Below are 19,567 nucleotides of genomic sequence, written 5' to 3' on the forward strand. Positions count from 1 at the left end.
AGATACCTGGGGGGCGCCATACATGTACAGCACAAGAGGATCTTGTTTGGGGATCACACACCAAGCTTTCTGCCAAGGCTTGGACTTCTCCATGTACTGAAGAAAGCTGCACACCACACTGTTTCCAGACACTTCTGCTGATTCAATCTAGGAAAATACAGCAGGAGCAGGAGAGGGAGGGAGAGGGGAGGGAGAGAACACAAGATGAACTGGGTTGAGGAGTTCAGCTCAGAGAACACTCACAAAGTATGTGTTTACATGAAATGTCTCCCCGGAATGTCCAAAAAAGGTTCCTTGCAATTGTTACTCAAACGCCCTTGGTCTCGCTCTGTTCCAGCCTGGGAAAAGTCTTAGTGACTTCTACTTTTTGTATTACCAGATCTTGAACTGAAGCAGTGTTGAACACAGAAGTTGCTACTTTCGTTATCTATGAGGCTCAGACAGGAAACAACGGCCCTCCTCAAATCCCACACCAAGGAACCCCAGCTATGACCGGAATCTGGATGCAGGGGCCTTTAAAGCACAATCCACTCCTATGTCACGGACCCATGAATGCAGCAGTGGCAGCCTCGTCCTGGCACCTGAGCTGAGGCGAGCATTTCCCAGCTTCCATCTCTCGGGAGGACCATTCAGAGTTTCCTGCTTTGCCTCCTGATGCCTAAATCACCAGCTAAAGAGGGAATGCAGCCACTGGACAGAGCTGTTTTTAGTCAAACACACGGCAAAGCTGGCTTCTGTTTTCTATAGCTCAGACGCTCGGGGTCTCCCACTTGGGGTCCCCGCTGGGACAGCACAGACTTGGAAGCCATGTAGCCAGGTGGAAGGAGGAGCAGAAAAGCCTACAGCTGCCTGTGTGATGACATCCAGCACATGACATTTGTGTATTTTACAGAAAGACAGAGCTGTGAGGTTTGGAGCGGTTTGGAGATAAAGCAGGGCCTTCACAGAGAGAGTGTAGGAAACTGTGGCTGGGAAATAGCAGCTTGGGGTCACTCTAACCAACTACCTGTTTTTGCATAGACTGTGAGCTAAAAATAATTGGTACAGAAAGAACATCTGAAATTCATTTGATGATCAGCACCAGAGACACTGGGCTCCAGTTAAGTGAAATGTTCTCCTCCTCTTGCCCCAAAGGATTCCATTCTTCTTACCAGCAAATCCAAATTATGAAACATTATATTAAGTTATTCTATTTTGAACCTTGTCAATAAAGACTTGGAGACATTTGTTTTCACTCCTGTTATATAAAGAATAATAGCCCCAGCTCTGCCTCTTGATGGCAAAGACTCAAAGTTTCTCTCTGGCCTTTTACGGGAAAAGTCTGTCGACCTTTGATCTGGAGCTCATAACACAACAGTGAGTCTGTAGAAAACAATGTGTGTGTGTGTGTGTGTGTGTGTGTGTACATGTGTCTTCTGCTTATAGACATATTTACTTGATTAAATGAAATAAACACACATTTGATTGCTTTTCCCCAAATACAGAGAACTAGCTGGAAATTTTGATTTCACAGGGAGAGCCTGAAACTTATGGCTTAAAATGATGATGGCACCACCACATGGGCTGTCCCACCAGCTGCTGCAGGGATGTGAGGCTGTGCTGGGGTGGAGGCCCCTGTCTGCCTAAGAAATCCCACTTTATTCTGCCATATAAGTCATCCACACACACCCCGATGAATTCAGAGTTGTCTGTTAGCTTGTGACCACGTGGCTCAACCTCAGCTAAACCTTGACTTCATGGTGCTTTACCAGTGAACAGAAACGACCATTGTGTGTTTACATGGTGTCGACGCCTGATGAAAACTCAGGGCCCGGGTAAGTCATGCCCGTGACTGTAGTTACATGTTGTGGCCCTCAGGCATCCCCATTCACAGTCTCCAGGCTGTTCTGAACTTTCTGTCACAGAAGCCTTCTGCTGTGACTTATTTTTTTCCACTGTCAATCCCAGGGTGCGAAACTCGTTTTCAGATACAAACTGGCTACAGCTGCCAGCCGTCTCCGGGTCTGGATTTATTCTAAAACAAGTCAAGCTCACTTTGGAGACGTATGAATGATATATTGATGCAGCTATCAGAGTGTGGTCACTGGTAATTAAATGGTAACTTTAATGTGATTGATTGGATGAGGTTTTAGGTAATAATACTTTCATATAAGTTGGAAAAATTTCAGGCAGTGTTTTTTTTTCCAAAGCCAGTATGAGATGAAACTGAGAGAAAAGTGATCCCACTAAAAAATATGTATCTATCCTAATTTGGAAGATTCTGGTGTAGTACCATAAGATACCACCAGAAGCAGCATGTCTCACTAGCAAACACCCAGCAGTAACCCTCTACTTCCTATAAACCAAGTGTGTCCCCCAAAGTCCGCAATGTGAAAGTTCACAAGTTTTGCTGATCATTCCCAAATGGTTAGATATTAAGGAATATAACAACACACACCATTTGCATTCTTTAGGGTTAAAAGACAATTCTCTTTCTGGTGTAAAAATCTAAATACAAATCTAAAAGGCAGCCGATACGTAATATTTCATACCTCTAAAATTCCTTTTCTTTTCTTTTCTTCACTGTCTGTGAACCCACTTATGATCTGAAAGCAGTCTTTACACACTTTGCTCAGTTTGCCTCCGTCGTACTCAAGTTGTGCCTTGTAGTCAGAGCACTTCCAGCATACCACCTGGAAGAAGAAATGACCATGGAGGGTCATAGGGACTCACAGGGCGCCTGAGCCAGGCCGGTCAGAGGTGACAGAAGGTGAGGAAAAGTTAGATGCTTAAGGAGAGTTGGGCCTGAATTAGACCCAAGGCTGCGAGGCTGTAATCTGCCCGCCTACCTCTGCTTCCTGGCCACTGATGGCAGGTGTCTCCAAAGGCAAGGCAGGCCTTTGCTTTTCCCACCTATGGATGTTCCATCAAAACCATTCCCAAATGAATTCATAGCATCTGTGCTCAGTGTACCCCGGACCTGTCCACTCTCTCTTTCTGCCCCCTAACCTACCACCTGAACCTGCTCTCTCCCAAACCCCACAGATTTACTAGCTTACAAAGTCCTGCTATCTTTACTACCTCCATCCATCCATCATCCATGTATTATCCATCCATCATCCATCCATCCATCATCCATCCATCCACCCTCCATCCATCCATCCACCATCCATCCACCCACCCACCCAACCATCCATCCAATCATCCACCCACACATCCACCCACCCATTCATCCATTCACCCGATCATCAATCCATCCATCCATCCATCCATCCTCCACCCATCTATATTTTTTACACCTTTCTGTAGTCACTGGGCTGAGCTGACAATGTCCTCGCATGGACCTTGCAGCTGTGTGACCAGTCCTCCTGGGATTGTCCTCCTGCCCCCAGGTTTCCACTCAAACTCCTGAAAAGCTATCTTCCAAACAGAGCCATGTGCTCTCTTAAAAATGCCAACCTGATGTTTAAACTCCTCCCAAATCTTCCCTTTGCTCTTGGGTAAAAGATAAGTTCTTAAACATGCCCACCAAGTCCTGTCCATCTCGCTCCCCTGGCCCCAGTCTTCAGTCCATTGGTCCTCAGAGCCTGGCAGCACTGAGCCTTTGCCCTCCACCCCTGCCTCTGCTTCTGATCAGCTCGCACTCACCCTATGACACTCACTTGATTTCACTTCCTCAAGGTAGATGTTTCCACTTTCAGTACAGACATCACCTTCTCTCTCTGTGTGACCAAAGGTTCCCTGCACTTTTTCATCCCCAGATTAAAGCTCTTCATCAGATGTTGTGGGATTATTTGATTTGTGTCTGCCATTAGGCAGTAAGCTGCCCACGAGGCTGTGAGCCCACTGAGATACTGCCCCTGCATGAGCCATGGCACAGAAGGGGTGAGAGAGATGAGTTGGAATCAAATACACTGATGCTTTCCTCCCCAGTCAATGAGCAGCGGCAATGCAGGTGCAAGTCATTTCTTAGTGGGTGGCAGTTCTTCCTAATTATAAGATAATTATTTGAAACCTTTCTGATTAAAAATATTCTTGTTTCTAGAAGCATATTTCTCAGAATGGACAAAGTGTATTTAAAAATTATAAACATTCATATAATTTTTGGTTTATATTCAAAACATAAAATTCACCATAAAAATTGTTTTTTCCAAAATTACAGTGAAATTACTCCAGGTTTTAGAATGAGGCATGCCTGCATCTTCAGATTCCTATAGATGGATATTTTATTTTTAAATCATATCAAGGCATTTTGATAATCCACATTCAAATACATTTTTATTGGCTTATTTACTGAAGGTAAGTATGTCAACAACTGGTGTCATTTCAGGAAAACTCAATGATAGGTTTTTAGTCTTAACCAGAGAGAGCAAAAGTGTTTGCTGTTACACTTTGAAATCCGTTTCTGTCTTAGGCCTTCACAAGCCGTTGACGCTCTCCATCAGAGGCACAGCAACTTCAGAAATGCAACTGTGAGGATGACAACGTGCGCTCAGGCTGCTGCATCTTCCAACTTACTCTGGCTCATATCTCCCCACCCCCACTTTCACTCTCAGCTGACAACTCACCCCACTTCAGTGATGTAAAGACACATCAGATTTGAACTCTTTGGTGTCCACCATCAAATCAACAACACACCTCAGCCTAGGCCCACCTCCCCAACATTTCCTTCATAATGGAGGGAGACTCCCCTACTCCCTCAGAAGCTGCAAATCCCTCCATCACTCCGTTTCTCAAAGGCATCAGAGCCCTTGGTTCTGACTCATCCCTCTCACCCCTTCTACGCCATGGCTCATGTTCTTCTGCAGCTGACGTGTCTCTCTCAACATACATCCCTCTGGTCTGGACACTGGCAGCTGGACTGGACTCTCTGTCCACCTCTGTTCATTCTTGCCAGTTTCAGTTCAGAAATTTATTCCCCGTGGGCGCCTGTGATCATGTGGTATGTGGTGTGTGTGTGATGTGTATGGTGTGTGAGTGTAGTGTGTGTGATGTGTGGTGTGTTGTGTATGTGGTGTGGTGTGTGTGAATGTGTGTGTGTGGTATGATTAGTGTGTGTGTTGTGTATGTGGTAGGTACAGTGTGTGTGGTGTGTGTGGTGTGTATGATATGTGCAGTGTATGTGTGTATATGGGGTGTGTGTGTGGTGTGTTTGTGTGCGTGTATAGTGTGTGTGGTATGTGTGGTGTGTGTGTCCACGTGCACACATGGAGAAAATCTCCCTCCTGTGGGTCAGGCATAGAACCTCTGAGTACATGTCATTGGGCACAGCACAGCCCCGGGAGCACACAGCTAAGCTATCCCCTACTTCTGTGCTCTCACCTACAAATACACCCTAAAGGTGCTCTCTACCTCCTTTCCCACCTGAGCTGCCTCTTGCCTATTTGGCATCAGCTTAAACTGGTCTTGCTCTTTCTAACTATGAGTCAGAATCCTCTCATTGCTGTCAAGTTTCCCTGTGAACCCTGTCTGCTTCTAATGTCTGCTTATGCGGGTCTGGCTCTCCAGGAGCATGTGAGCCCTGTAAGCCTGGGAATGTTTTTTTTTTACCATTTTCTTCCAGGATGAAGCCCTGTGTTTTGCACATTGTTGTCATCAAATAAAATCTATAGGTTAAGGGATCTAACAAATGATTCTGTTTCTTCCCAGTCGAAGCTATGCACCTGCCAGGTGCACAGCTGTCCCTGCCCATAACCAAGAAGCCCCACTTACGTGTCCACAGGCCCTGCAGTGGTGCCGCCTCCTAGTCAGTGCATTGAAAGATTCCTTGCATTTCATACACATGGTCACCTCATTATCTCGGATCCACTTGGGGGCCCGCTTGCCTAGCTCGTCAGTCTAAAAAGGAAGGAGACTTATCATTACCTGCATTAAAAAAAAATAAGGGTCCCTGGTGGCCTAGGGGCTAAGTTTCAGTGCTGTCACTACTGCGGCCTGAGTTTAATTCTCAAGTAGGGGGCTGACCCACATGGCGTAGCAGACCTCCTATCTCCTCCTCCCCTCAGCAGTGTATTTCAGTAGATCCACCTGTTCTGCTCCCTACTCTGTCTCTGGGGAGTCCTCTCATTCCTGCCCCCCGCCCCACCCCCACACACTCTCTGGCCTACACTCTAGTTCTTCTACACCAAAAAAAAAAAAAAAAAGCATCTTTCCAAGGTGATTCCTACCCTGCTCTGAGTCAAGACTCAGAAAGGGACATAAAAGGTTCCAAGGAGCTTAGGTATGAAAAGACTCCACTGCTAGTCCAAGAGGGCGTGGGGCGCTGTGTAGACAACTGGCCTGACCTTGCAAAGGGGACAGGCAGGGGAAGAAAGTCAGGAGGCAGGGACACTGCAGGGCAGGGAGAATAAAGCAGAGACTTGAATTCCACTTACAGAGACCTCAGAGTGGACGTCATTTTCCTTTGCAATCGCATTTCTGAAGGTTTCATTTCTCTGATGGAAAGCATCAATGGTCTCTTGAAGGGCCTAGAGTGGGAATGGAATTCAAGCAGTTGATCAGACAAACATCTGTGATGGGAATCGCTTTAGAAATCAAATGATCTTGGGCCTCCCCAGTGGCGCAGCGGGTTGAGCGCAGCACTGTGAAGCTGTCTGCAGCCTCTGCAGCACTGGTTCTACTCCCTTCCTGCCAGGGAGATTCCCATATGGCGCGGCAGACCTCTTCTGTCTCGCCCACTGCTCCCCTCAGCAGTGTATTTCAGTCCTTCTGCCTGTTCTGCTCCCTGCTCTGTCTCTAGTGAATTCTCTCACCCTCCCATGCCTCTGGCCTGTACCCCAGCGCTTGTATAAATAAATAAATCTTAAAAAAAAAAAAAGAAATTAAATGATCTTATTCTGAGGACACACGTGAAACCGGCACAGTGACACACAGGCACACATGTGTCCATGGACAGAGGGCACAGGGAGACAGAAACAGAAGCCAGGCTTACCTTGATCCACTCTTCTTTGTCTTGCTCAGAACTAAAACAAAACAAAATTAAGGTGAAGGCAGCTTTCTGGAACATTCAGGGATGTTTGGGAAGGAGTTACAATCAAAATGAAACAATTTCTGGCAACTGAACAAGTAAATTCCTTAATAGTCTTTTACGACCATCCACCTACTTGGGTATGCATGGCTTTTGATGGGGCGGGTTTGGTGTCCATTAATTTGTGGCTAAACAGCCTGCCAACAACGAACTAGCGGTATAAGCCAGGTAACTCCAAGACCTGGCTTTGGCCTCCATACACAGCTGACTCCCATTGTGAAGGCTGACAGTCATAGGCCGTCTTGGAAAAGATGACAATTATCCCTCAGAATCTCCAATATCTTTGCCAGGCCTCGGGGAGCTATTCAGCATTTCCTGGGATAAACAAGCTAATTTTATTTTCCTAGGAACCTTCAGGCCATGCCATACACGACCCACTAAAGATAAGGCAAAAAGGAAACATGTTAAATGCCTGCAGGAAGGAAGTTTCACAGATTAATGGGCCCTGGTATTTAATACATTTTCTGTTGGGCAAAATTTTCCTTAACAATCATCAAGTACCCAGTTTTCCTGTTGCAGCAAGTTTTCTTTATTTCATCTCCTTTGCCGGAAGCTTATGTAGCTGGCTGTTGTTAAATTGAAAAAACCCCTCTAGTTGACTCTGGATGACAATCTTCAAAGTGAGAGACTCTGGGGGCCATGGAGGGCAGGCTACTCCTGCCTGCATGTGTTTATCCTTTAAGGCTAACTTGAAGTTCGAGTTGGAAGCCATGAGTCCCATTCACACAAGGGTACCCCAGGCTGAGTCAGGCTGGAGGTCTGCTCCTGAGACATCTCCCATCCTCCCCAAAATTGTTCCTGAGTGCTAAATGTCAGGATAAACACCTGCCAAGTAAGGTGCTTACTGTTCACTGGAGAGCCCTGGACCAAGAACCTCGGGGGCTCCAAACTGATACCCCACAAAAGAGCTCTTCCTCCTGTTGTGCCTGCCCCTCCTATACCCCTCAGTTCATTTGCCCTAGAAGCGGAGTCATTCACTGCATTTACATGCAGATACTAGGTAAGCCTGTAGAGTTGCTTTTTCATCATCATGGCAGAGATTTTTTGCTCTTTTAATAAAAAAAGTTGCTTGTATTTTTAATAGCCTCTGAATAAAAATGATAGGAAACAATACTTTCTATCCTTGCAAACATGGAAGAGGAAGCAGAGGGTGAGAGGTCAGTCTTGAGGCTGATTACCCAGTGAGAAAGGCAGAAGGCTTTCTTCACAGTTGCTTTCAGAAGTGAGTCTTTTAAAAACATCTACAGGGCCTCCCCGGTGGCGCAGCGGTTGAGCGCTGGGTTGCGAAGCTGCCCGCGGCGTCTGCGGCGCCAGTTCGATCCCCGGCTGCTCCCCGGCCACTGGAGGAGGATCCCACATGGTGCGCAGACCTCTCCTGCCGCCCGCTGCTTCCTTCAGCAGTGTACTTCGGTCCTTCTGCCTGCTCTGCTCCCTGCTCTGGCTCTGGTGAAATCTCTCACCCTCCCGCGCTTCTGACTGTACCCAGTGCTTGTATAAATAAATAAATAAATAAATAAATCTTAAAAAAAAATAAATAAAACAATAAAAACATCTACAAACATATACCTGCCTTTTGTTTCCAAGCAACACCTCTAACACCCTGACTTTCTGGGACCTTCCGGGCCTGTCTCCATTCTTGAAAGAATAATTGTGAGTGGAAGGTAATTGCAGAGTTCAGAAGGCCTGTTCACCATGGAACCTTGGCTCGAACTACAGCAACGAGATGAGGGGCAGGAGAAACATAAGGAGAACCAGCTGCTTCCACTGCTCATGGGAATGCAGCCAGGGCTGGGCACACGGTGACAACCGCCTGCGCTTCAGGAACTTCCTCACTAAGCAGGCCCATCCTGTGGATGAAACAGCCCAGCCTGCTATGGGGGGCTGGGGTTCCCCTTCAGGGGCCCCATGTCCCCTGCTGAGCTCTCTTCTGCCATCCAGATTGCAGACAGCAGTGCCAGCAGTGCCTGTGTCCTTCTGCAGTACAGACAGACCCTCTCTGGAGGAGAGAAGCACGGATGAGCCCATCAGGGCCAGATGCAGGGAGCGAGCCCTGGGTCAGGGGCTCCCATTCACACGTGCATACCCTTCCTCGGGTGTGCAGACCCGGCTCAAATCCCACCACAGAAGGAGGACCAGGCCTCCAAAAACCAAAGCCTGTTGCACCTCAGCTCCCGCGGGAAGCAGGGGCCAGTCCTGGGAGACCCACGATACGCCTGGCTCAGCGCACACTTTTTTGTGGGAAACTATAGAGAACTGTGTTTTCTTCGGACTTTCCCTGCCCGCTGTGACTTCCACGAGTAGGATTTCTCCAAACTACCCTTCCCCCCCCATCCTCCAGGCAGATTCCTGCTAATGTGTCTTTTGAAGGACTGAAGTTTACATTCTGAAGTTCCTAGGGAGAAAGAACCAGAGGAGTGCATCTGGGCCATGAGACCCCAGGGCCAGATCAGTGCAAAGAGCAGAGGGCTCTTGGGACACCTCCATCGGCGGCCCTAGGGGACTGGAGCCCATAGAGCCGGTGGGTACTTGATCCTCTGCTGTGCGACCTTCATGGGGATCCTACTTCCTCCACACTATGCCTTTTCAGGGTAAATGGAGGCGCACCCCCTAAAACAAACCATATGAAGCATGACCACACTGTCTTCAGATTGGCACGTGAGCTTACGCCATGGACTGCTGGGCCTCAGGCCTTCTCAAAACTGGCTCTGTGGGGAAAGTTTAGCCAGAGCGCCAGCCCTTCCTCTCCCACTCAGCAAAGAATCTAAGAGTCTCCCCTCCCCCAAAATCCAGCTGCTAGTGGTTACGGGAAACCCAGATGTCCCTCCTGTAGCCTCAACTGTCACAGGAGAATCTTGGCTTTTCCACCCTGCCTTCCCCCATGTTCTCCCCATCTGATGTCCTGAAGTCCCACGAGTGCAGGACAGGCTCGGGAGGACAGATGGTGAAAGCGTCAGTATCCAGCACAGAATTATCAACATCAATCTACGTCTGTAAACCAGAAAAAAGGGCAGAGGGAGAAAGGTGGGGGGACCTTTTCCTACAGGACTCAAAACGCTGGTTTGACTGCAACAGCTGCATCCTCTTAAGCCCCAGCCCAGCATGCTGAGTGCTCATGCTGAAGACCAGTCTGCCCTCTAGGCATGTGAGGGGATCCAGAGAGAAGACTCAACCCTTGCTTGCTCCCACCAGCACCCAGAGGGCTGCATGTCCCAGGGAGAGGCCACAGGGCCGCCCTGCCCCACTCTTTGCTCTGCTGCATGGCCAGTGGGCTGGGACATCCCTTACCTGGCTTGTAGTTCCAGCGTCCGCTCCTTCCCAGACACCTGGAACGTGTGCGGGTATTCCTCATTGTGAGTCTCAATGATTTTCATTCCATCGAGGCCAACTCTGTTGCGAACTGTGAACTTGGAGCCCACCAGGCTGAACCTTGGCACGCAGTACAGCAGCATGTTGTTGAACTGCAGGGCAGAGCAGGTGTTAGCTCGGGGGCCAAGGACAGGAGACACCGTTGTCACCGCCTCCCAGGGTTCCAAGGTGTTTCTGAGGATCGTCGGGCTTAGGTGAGTAAAATGATCGAAGTGCTACAGCTTATGCCCATGTCAAAATGACCATATTCTTATAGTTTTGACACTTTTCCGGTGGTTGGTTCATAAATATCTTACCGATATTTCAGTATACTGATCATAATTTTGTGCTAGTAAGGAAATGAGTGTGATTGAATTCCAGCAACAATTTAGGAAGGGCATTCTGTTCTTTTTCAGAGGAAGCTCCATGTCAGTGGCTACTTGTGTGTCCATGGGATGGGGTGAGCACAGGGCACTCCCCACCCCTCCCCCTGTTACCCTCTCCCTCACTCCTGATTAAGATCCTTCTGGGCTCCAAGCTTTCTAAGTATGGACTCAAAACCTAAACAGCACAGTTTCTAATTGTTGTGTCTCAGAGAGCGAGTTTACAGAAGCTATGAGAGGAAAAGAGTAATTAAAGTTCAGTGTTTATTTTATCACTGTGTTTCATGTCAGATTTAAAAACAGCCAAACTCTGAACTTACATTTCATTAGAACAAAGGGGGGTTAGCTAGATCCCACATAAAAACGGAAGTCACTGTTTGATACTGGATATGTTTTATACGGTCCCAAATCTTGCTTCAGATTTGACTGTGTATGCAGGGAGTCTCTACAGATGCTCTGTGCAATATTTACTTAAAAATGAAGGGGTTGGTGTTGACCTGAATCAGGGAGGCCCAGCACCTTCTTTATCTCCAAGAAGAGGCCCTGCTGATGGAAGCCCAGCACAGATTTGGGGAGGGCATTAGTTTACTTTTGAGTATGACTTGCCAAAGGACAAAAGCCTAAACATCTGGGCCAATTGGTAGGCTGATTCCTAAAAGAAGGACCATACTTATCTTGATACTTCTCATTTTTGTTTTTTACATTGTTTCCAAGGGCTACATATATTTTCCTAAGAGGAGCCACTGGAACACAACCCCATACCCTACATAGCCTCTTCCACGTCTCAGGACCATTACCTGCAGGGCACAGGTAGTTGAGAGAACTTGGGAGGAAAGTGCCTGTCCTGTAGGCTCTCTGTGGGCTCCACACTGCCATGAAGATAAGGAGTGTCCCCGGCGACTTAAAACATTTCAATGTGCTTATGCAACACTGTCCACTGTCCTTGCTTTGGTAGCAAATTTCTCACTAGCTGTTTCCTGTGCCCCCTTTTACAATTTCTTGTGACCAGGGTCATAGATCTCATGTCCACACTGGACAACATAGAAATCATAGGGCACTAATGGCGTCTTATCAGATGTCGCTCAGCACCTCATCTTGAGGCCACGCTTTGGGGAAGGGACACGGCATCTTATCGTCTATGGTGTGCTGTGTTCCTGAGGCAGTCAGCCTCAAGATGGTGCTCAGAATTTAGAGACTGGAAAAGAAACACTGCCCTCCCAGACCAAAGTGGCAGGCTGCCCAGGTCACCCCCTTTCACCACCCATCTAAGGAGGAGCACAGCCAAGGCTGGGCGTGGCTGAAGCCAGAGGGCTGTACCACGCTGGCCAGAGCCGACACTTTTGAGACAGCAGCTGTACAGCCCTGTATTTTGCTAATGGAATGACAAATGGATGTTAGGACATAAAACTTTTGAGTTATGAGATACTTGTCCTCCAGTTCAGCCAACGCTTGATGGTTTTAGAAACAAAGATTCAAGAGTCTAAAGTATACACATTTGCCTTTGTAATTATGCCCATACTAGGTAACAGACTACCTTAGAATCACATTTCTCTTTCCTCTTCATGCCTCTAGAACCACATTTCCCCATGACACAGAGACATTCTTACCAAGTGGGGCTTTGCCTTCTAAGTTATCAACACCTACATATTAATCTTACATAATCCAATCACATACTGAGGCTTGTCAATAAATATCACTTCTCCCTAGAAGGGGAAAGTGCTTGCAGGATACAAAATCCTGCTTATAAAGCAGACACCACACATAAAAAGCCAGGCCTCCAGCCCTGTTTCCTGCGTGGAGCAAAAGCCTGCACCACCACCTTCTCACTGGCTTTCCGCTGGTACCGACTAAGGAGGTAAAGCGTTTTCCCTTCCATGCAGAGCAGCCACTTCCAGTTACTGAGAAAGTCCTTAGCTGGCAAGGCAGCTGTAGGCATGCTGGGGGTGATGCTAAAATGCAGACACTGAGAATTTAGGGAGTCCCCCTCTAGCTGGCCAGTGTTCCCCAACTACAAGTCTCTTAAAATGTGTTTTAAGACTGAATGTCTCACCTGTGTCAATTTCATCAAGTTTGTTTGAGAAGGCAAATGTATTTATCAATGCCTTTGTATCAATTCTTTTTACACACACACACACACACATACACTTTTGCATCAAGTATAATATCCACTGCTCCCATATTCAAAGTTTAGTAAGTTGGGAAAAATCTGCCAGTTACAAGGAAAGAAGAAAATGGATCCTAGAGGGACTAGAACAGACCCTCCTGGGGACCTTGCTATGGGGAAATTTGGGTATTTTGAAAAACTTGTAGATATGGCTACTTAAGATGTGGCTTTGAGCCAGCAGTGTGCCCACATGACAAAGTCAGAGGCAGTGGACCCATGGGGAATCAGTTCTAAATACAGCTGGCCTTTCAGACAAATGTTTCTTTTTAGATACAAAGGGAAAGAAAAATGAGAATTATGGCATTTCTGCATATGAAGAAACCTGGCACGCGGGGATCAGGTGTGCTGTACTGGAAGGGAGGGGCTGTGACTGTCATGGGGAGGGGGTGGGGAGTGAGTGACCAGGATGGGACATGGGAAGCAATGGCATGGCGTGAGGGCAAGACAGGCATGTCCTCAGTCACACCACTGTGTCCCCAGGCCCCGGCCATCATCCTCCAGCCTGCTGCTTTATTTGACTAGATTGAAGTTTCACTTAAAACTATTTCCAGATTTCACCCACAACTATTTCACCTTTGAAAACTATTTCAAACATAAAAATTGAAACCAAGGCAACTTCAGATATAGAGTTAAAAGTTTAATGATAGAGACTGAAATGCCAGTGTGGGAGAAGGGGAAAGAAAATGACCTCAGCAACTACAAGAAAATGAAGAGGAAGGGAAGAAAGGGACTCACGGGCATTTTGCTCAGACTAGTGTCTTTAACATGTGGTTTCAATGCTTTTGCTGCCTCTGGAGGGACTGCCCTCTCAGGATTACTCAGTTCCTAGCCATGGTGAATAACTCGCCCACAAGATGCTTGTCGTGTGGGAACCAGTCACTCCAGACCCTACGCCTCAGCCTCCTCCCATGCTCTTATAATCTGGACCAACATCCCCCTGCTCTCATCTTGGCTGGGCCAGGTGGCAGACAACAGCCCCACTGCCCAGGCCTGGTAATATTATTTAAACAAGTCAGTCCTGTTTTGCTGGCCTCAAGCCTGGTCCATCCAGCAGGGACCACGAGAAGGCTCTTGCCATGTTTCATACCTGCTGCCCCTGCCTCCTGCTGGACCCTGGTGCTCCTGTCAGTAGCTTTTCATATTCATGCCAGAATCATTCATAATAACCCCCAAGTGGAAACAATCAAAATACCCATCATGGGGTATATTCACAAAGTAGAAGATTACATAGCAATTAAAAGGAACAAAATACTAGTACCTGCTAATTGTGTTAGGTGAAAAAAGCCATTCAGAAAAGGCCAATACTACATGGTTCAATTTATATGAAATGCCCAGAACGGACATATGCTGAGAGGCATAGCCCATCACTAGCTTTTGATGGCAATCACCTGCTAAGCTGCTGATCTCACCATGCCTGAAGAATAAATCCTACATTTTGAAATAAACAGGCCTCTGAACCCTGACCTCCTGTCGTATGTCCTCAATTTATAGTTAGGTCTCTGTATAATCTCTAAAATGTCATGTACTTCTGTTAAGCTTAAATGAATATTTTTACAGTCAACTTGGACAGTAACTGTCCATTTTTAAAGTTATTAAGCTATAACTCACATACCATACAATTTAGTATAGTTGTAAAGTGTATAACCATCACCGTCATCTAATTCCAGAACATCTCAAAAATCTGAAAGGAAACCCTATATCCACTTCCTTCCCAGCAGAAGCCCTAGACAACTATCCCTTCTCCCCTGCCTCTCTGCATATGCCCGTTCTGGGCATTTCACATAAATGGAACCATACACTATCAACCTTTTTCTGAATGGCTTTTTTCACTTAACACAAAGTTTATCCAATTAGCAGGTATTAGTATTTTATTCCTTTTCATTGTTGTGTAATATTCCACTGCATGGATGTACCCCATGATGGGTATTTTGATTGTTTCTACTTGTGTGTTATTGTCAGTAATTCCGGCATGAACAGTCACATGCAAGGTTTGGTGTAGATGTATGTTTTCAATTTTCTTGAGTTGTACATACTTGGAACAGAACTGCTAGGTTGTATAGTAGCCAAATGTTCTTTTTTTAAATTAGACTTATCCCCCTATGCATGATAATTAGTGTCCATCCATTCTCCTCTCTAGGGAGGCACTAAGCAAAAGACAGAAACCACTATGGCACCTCTGAGGTGACCCGCCTAGAGCAGAAAGTCAGACGTCAGCTGCCTGCTGAGATGCTGCAGTCTCTGGGCAGCCCCTTAACCAACCTGTCTCTGTCTTAACTTTAATGAGAGCTAACAGCTACTGAGCCCATACTCGGTGCTAGCGGACTGTTGCTCAGCGTCAGCTATTACGATTACCACCGTATCACTGGAGAAAGGAAGTGGATTTAACAGAAACCAGCAATACAATGGCCTGAGGCCCCTGGAAAAGCTTTCCCACTTGAGGTCAGTGAGGCTAACTGTCTTCTCCAGGCAGTGAGGGGAGGACTGGCGCAGTGGGAAGGGCGGCACATCCGACTGGGCTTTACAGAGACATGGCAGGCTGGAGTTTACAACCTAGAAACATTACGAGCAGGGACAGAGGGCATCAGGACAAGAACAGTGGGCAGGAAATTGCATCTGGCAAAGTGGTCAGGAAATGACACCCATTAGCGTGTAAGGGTGAAAGGAAGGAGAAAACCTGGATCCAGGAGGGTTTCAGAAAGCCTGTCCCTCCCTGCACTGATTGATGGCTATGAGCAAAGGGGAACCTGTCTTTGGTCCATGTTACTAAAATTAATTCCAGGGAAGAACAGGGGAAAATGGCAGAACAATACTTAAAGAGATGAGTCCTCAAGAGAACTTGGGGTCACAGGGAATCCTGACAGCATTGACCAGACCAAGTGAGACAGAGCTGAATGGTCTGACATCCAAGAATTCATCTTGCACGACCTGTTGCACTCTGGTACTTACCAGGTACAGGTATCGCTCCTGGGCTGATGTGTTTCTAGCCGCAAGCTTGAGGATCTGCCCTTCTTTTATGAGTTCATTGGAAGGGTTGACAATGTCTTCTTCTTCTCCCAACATCTCATAAATCTCTAAGAGTTTCTTTAGGTTCTCCTATGAAATTCAAACAAAACACAGCAAGATCAAATACTGGGAGGTTTCACCTGGAGGCTTGAATAATGTGACCTTAGCTAATGTCTGGCGACTTCAGAAAGGATTGGGGATAAGTATACATTTTGTATAAAATGCTTCAGTTATGAGTAAGTTGGAACCTGGAGAAGTGGGGAGAGGATGGATCTGGATGACACCCAACATCTGCTAAACCCTCTTCTGGCTCACCTGCAACTCCTTTTGGTTCAAACCTGCAGGTGACATTGGGGTATACTACTGACATGCATAACTAGAAGATTCCCAGTTCCTTCGAAACCACTTACCATTTTTCTTATTGCACTGTTCGAATGGCTTGCTGCTGTAGATATAATTTCAAGTGATTCTAAATGGGAAGAGAGAAAAGCAAATAAACGCAGTTTGTCCTCACCAGGCCACCGGGTAGCTAAACACACATAAGAAGGAGCCAGACACATGGCTAACAGCAGGGCCAATTTTCCTTTACAAACTGGGTCCTTTCAGTTCGTTTGTAAGCAGATTTCCTGGAACTTGAAGGGCTGTTTCCTCATAAAAATTCAGACATAATGATCAGACTCATGGGGATATGAAATTCACAAGGACCTTCTAAATCCACAAGCCCGGTGTCCCCTAATTCGGTAAGAGGCACACTGCCAGGGCTTTTAGATACATTATGTCAAATAATTTTTATGCAGCCTTAAATGGAAAATACATGTGCTCCCTTTGGCAGATGGAAGGAATGGAGATGTGGCTTGGCTGTGATCACTCCACTCTGAAGTGTCGAGCGAGGCCTTCAGACTCAAAGCCAGGCCACGTCTCAGCAGCACTGATCACCTTTCCAGTTCTATGAGCCACGGAACCAACCAGTGTCACCCGCTTTTTCTGGGAAAACGCAAGCATCTATCATGGGTCAGGTGAAAGGAAACCTTCAGGGCCAATGGTGTGGGTGGGTTTTGTCGTGGGGCTGGTGGCAGTGAGAGCCAGGGAGGTCGTCTTTGTGGGAAGGAGGCAGGAGTTCTGGGTTGGCTGTGGAGGCTCTTGGGCCTAGGTCATGCCCTGCTACTTCCTTCCTTTTCTCTCTTGTGAATACTGGCCTGCTCAGTTCTGTCACCCTAGCAACCTCATTACTCCTGGACCCAATTTTCTGCTTTTGTTCCACTGTGGAACAGAATGTGCTTTGGTTGCTTTCTCTTCTGCTTTCAGGGCTCTAAGGTACTTCTGAGATTTCCTTAGAATTTGAGCATCGTTAGCAATGGTAAACCAGAGAAAGGAGAGAGTGACCAACCAACACTGCCAACTTCCTCATTTCTGACAGAGGCACTGCAGAGAAAGGCCATGTCTTTGCATTTGGAAGGACTGACTTTCTATTTGCATTTTAGAGAACAATCCTGATGTGGGCAATTCTGTTGGTTTCCTAGAGAACCTAAGGGAGAGGGCAACAGAATGGGCCGGGTGGGCCCCTAGCCCAAAGCAGAGGCCAGCTTGAGGGGCGCTGGCAGCAATCCCACTTCACCCCACCTCCAAAACCAGGCAGCCAGACAGATGAGCGGAGAGGAGTATGAAGGGCGACATGGAGGAGGGCAGGTCAGGGTAATCCTAAACGAGAGAGAGAGAGAGAGAGAGAGAGAGAGAGAGAGAGAGAGAGAGAGAGAAAGAGAGAGAAAACAATCCCTGGCCAGCAGCTCTTGAAGGGCCAGAGAATCGTCTCAGGGACAAAGATTCAGCTTCCGAGACAAAAGATGTGCTCTGGGTCCTCACCCCTTCCCCAGGGTCACATCTGAAAAAAGCAACACAGGGGCTTCCCTGGTAGCACAAGGGGTTAAGACGTGGCACTATGAAGCTATCTGTAGCATGGAGTGCACAAGTTTGATCCCCAGCTAGGGAGATGACCCACATGGCGCAGCAGACCTCTCCTGACTCGCCTGCTGCTGTGGATTTCAGTCAATCCACCTGTTCTGTTCCCCACTCTGTCTCTAGTGAATCCTCTTACCTCCCCATACCTCTGGCCTGTACCCCAGTTCTTGTATGCATAAATAAATAAATCTTTTTTTTTTTTTTAAAAAAGGCAAGACATTATCTAGGGAAGCAGTAATGGTTGAAGCTTGAACACCAATACAGTTGGGCCCTGTGAATACCAAGCCATTTTTAGTACATTTTCATCACAGTTAATTGATTTTTTTTAAGTAAATGAGAAAGCTAAAGTATTATTGACACTCAGAGCCTTAAAAACACTTTCATTATAACCTAATGAAAAAATGAAAGCCACTGACAGAGTCAAGCATCCTCTGGGATAATGTCAGCCCAGACAAAGCAACACCATTCTATCTTCGGTCCTGTGGTCAATGGGGTGATTCTGCGTGGCTATTTCTACACAGTAAATGCCATTGAGCATTCCTGGGAGGAACTAGCCCTTCTAACTAACCAGCAGCGCCATCACTCTGAATGGCTGCTTTCTCCTTGTGAGAAGGTAAGCATGTGTCGCTATTCCCCTGCTCTCTGACACTGCGGATTTAGATTCCGAGTCAATGACTGATGCGAATCTGACTTGCCTTGCTCAGAACCTGAGATTTGGGTCCCCAGGTGCTCACTATGCTGGGCTGTTTCGGGGATCAGTGCTTCCCTGCAGTGGCTGTCAGACATGGCTTTGAAACTGGCTGCCACTGGCTACATCACAATTCCACAGGCCGGAGGGTGGCAGGCGGGGGGCACTCACTCTTAGCATCACCCCAGTCGGCAGACTCAGGGGGCAGTTTCCGCAGGTAGTCCTTGAGGAGCAGCTCGTAGCGGGGGATGCGCTGCACGGGCTCCAGCATGTGGTGCTGCAGTGTCAGGCTCCCACAGACCTTCTGCTTCTGTAACAAGAACCAGCATTAAAGAAAGTTAAAGACGAGCCTGGCCAGCCTCACAGCTCCTGCGGCAAGGTCTCTCAGCAGGGGGCCGTGTCTCCTTACATGTGTGTTGGGGCCTGAGGCATGTCTGGGGTGCTGTTGAAGGCACAAATTCAAAGCTCTACCCCAACCTATGAAACAAAAAGCTCTGGGGCCAGAGCCTGAGACAGTAACAATGACATCGACCTTTGAGGACAAGCAATCCAGAGCAAAAGCAGGACAGAATAGTTGGCGGAATTTTAAGCAAGAACATTCCAGAATGCTGGAACCACTTCAATTAGGCACCATAAGGGTTTGTGAGGTCATGTTATTAAATCTTACTCCAGAGATTTTCAACAGAAGCATCTACTTAATGATATTCACTGAGGCCATTTGTGTTAAGTGACTTTGACCTCAGCAGAAACCATTTCATAATAAGGTGACCATAAATGCCATTTCCTCTGAGCTTCAGAAAGATTCCACACAGAACAATGGCATGATCTGGGCAGCCTACTGTGTGGCAGGAGATTTAAATTATTCATTAGGCCATGGCCTTCAGTCTTATCAGAAAGTAAACTCTATAAAGAGAGTTTCCTTTCTGCAGGTAAATGGAGTCTGTGGCATTTGCTTTCAATGAGCTTTGAACACGACAAATTAGATGTGCTCTTGCTCATACTAAGCAAGGAGAAATCCCACA

At 47.0% G+C, this 19,567-nt stretch overlaps 1 protein-coding gene across 5 annotated transcripts in view; it reads right to left on the reverse strand.

Annotated features, from left to right (window-relative positions):
* The window catches only part of FGD4 (FYVE, RhoGEF and PH domain containing 4), a 156,638-nt gene that overhangs the window by 6,317 nt on the left and 130,754 nt on the right, over positions 1-19,567 (reverse strand). For 4 of the 5 annotated variants that reach the window (XM_054696264.1, XM_054696265.1, XM_037514055.2 and 1 more), the window contains 9 exons: positions 18,717-18,855; positions 16,312-16,370; positions 15,845-15,991; positions 10,292-10,464; positions 6,911-6,941; positions 6,354-6,446; positions 5,692-5,817; positions 2,532-2,672; positions 7-147 (listed from right to left, as the gene is read on the reverse strand). In XM_054696264.1, the coding sequence (XP_054552239.1) occupies positions 7-147; positions 2,532-2,672; positions 5,692-5,817; positions 6,354-6,446; positions 6,911-6,941; positions 10,292-10,464; positions 15,845-15,991; positions 16,312-16,370; positions 18,717-18,855 (1,050 nt within the window). Of the gene's footprint in view, positions 1-6; positions 148-2,531; positions 2,673-5,691; positions 5,818-6,353; positions 6,447-6,910; positions 6,942-10,291; positions 10,465-15,844; positions 15,992-16,311; positions 16,371-18,716; positions 18,856-18,954; positions 19,146-19,567 lie in introns of those variants that run through there. The other variant, XM_037514059.2, reaches the window with a different exon arrangement.

Source organism: Talpa occidentalis, unplaced genomic scaffold (assembly GCF_014898055.3).
Source record: "Talpa occidentalis isolate TD23 unplaced genomic scaffold, MPIMG_talOcc4v2.1 talOcc4.16, whole genome shotgun sequence".
NCBI lineage: Eukaryota > Metazoa > Chordata > Mammalia > Eulipotyphla > Talpidae > Talpa > Talpa occidentalis.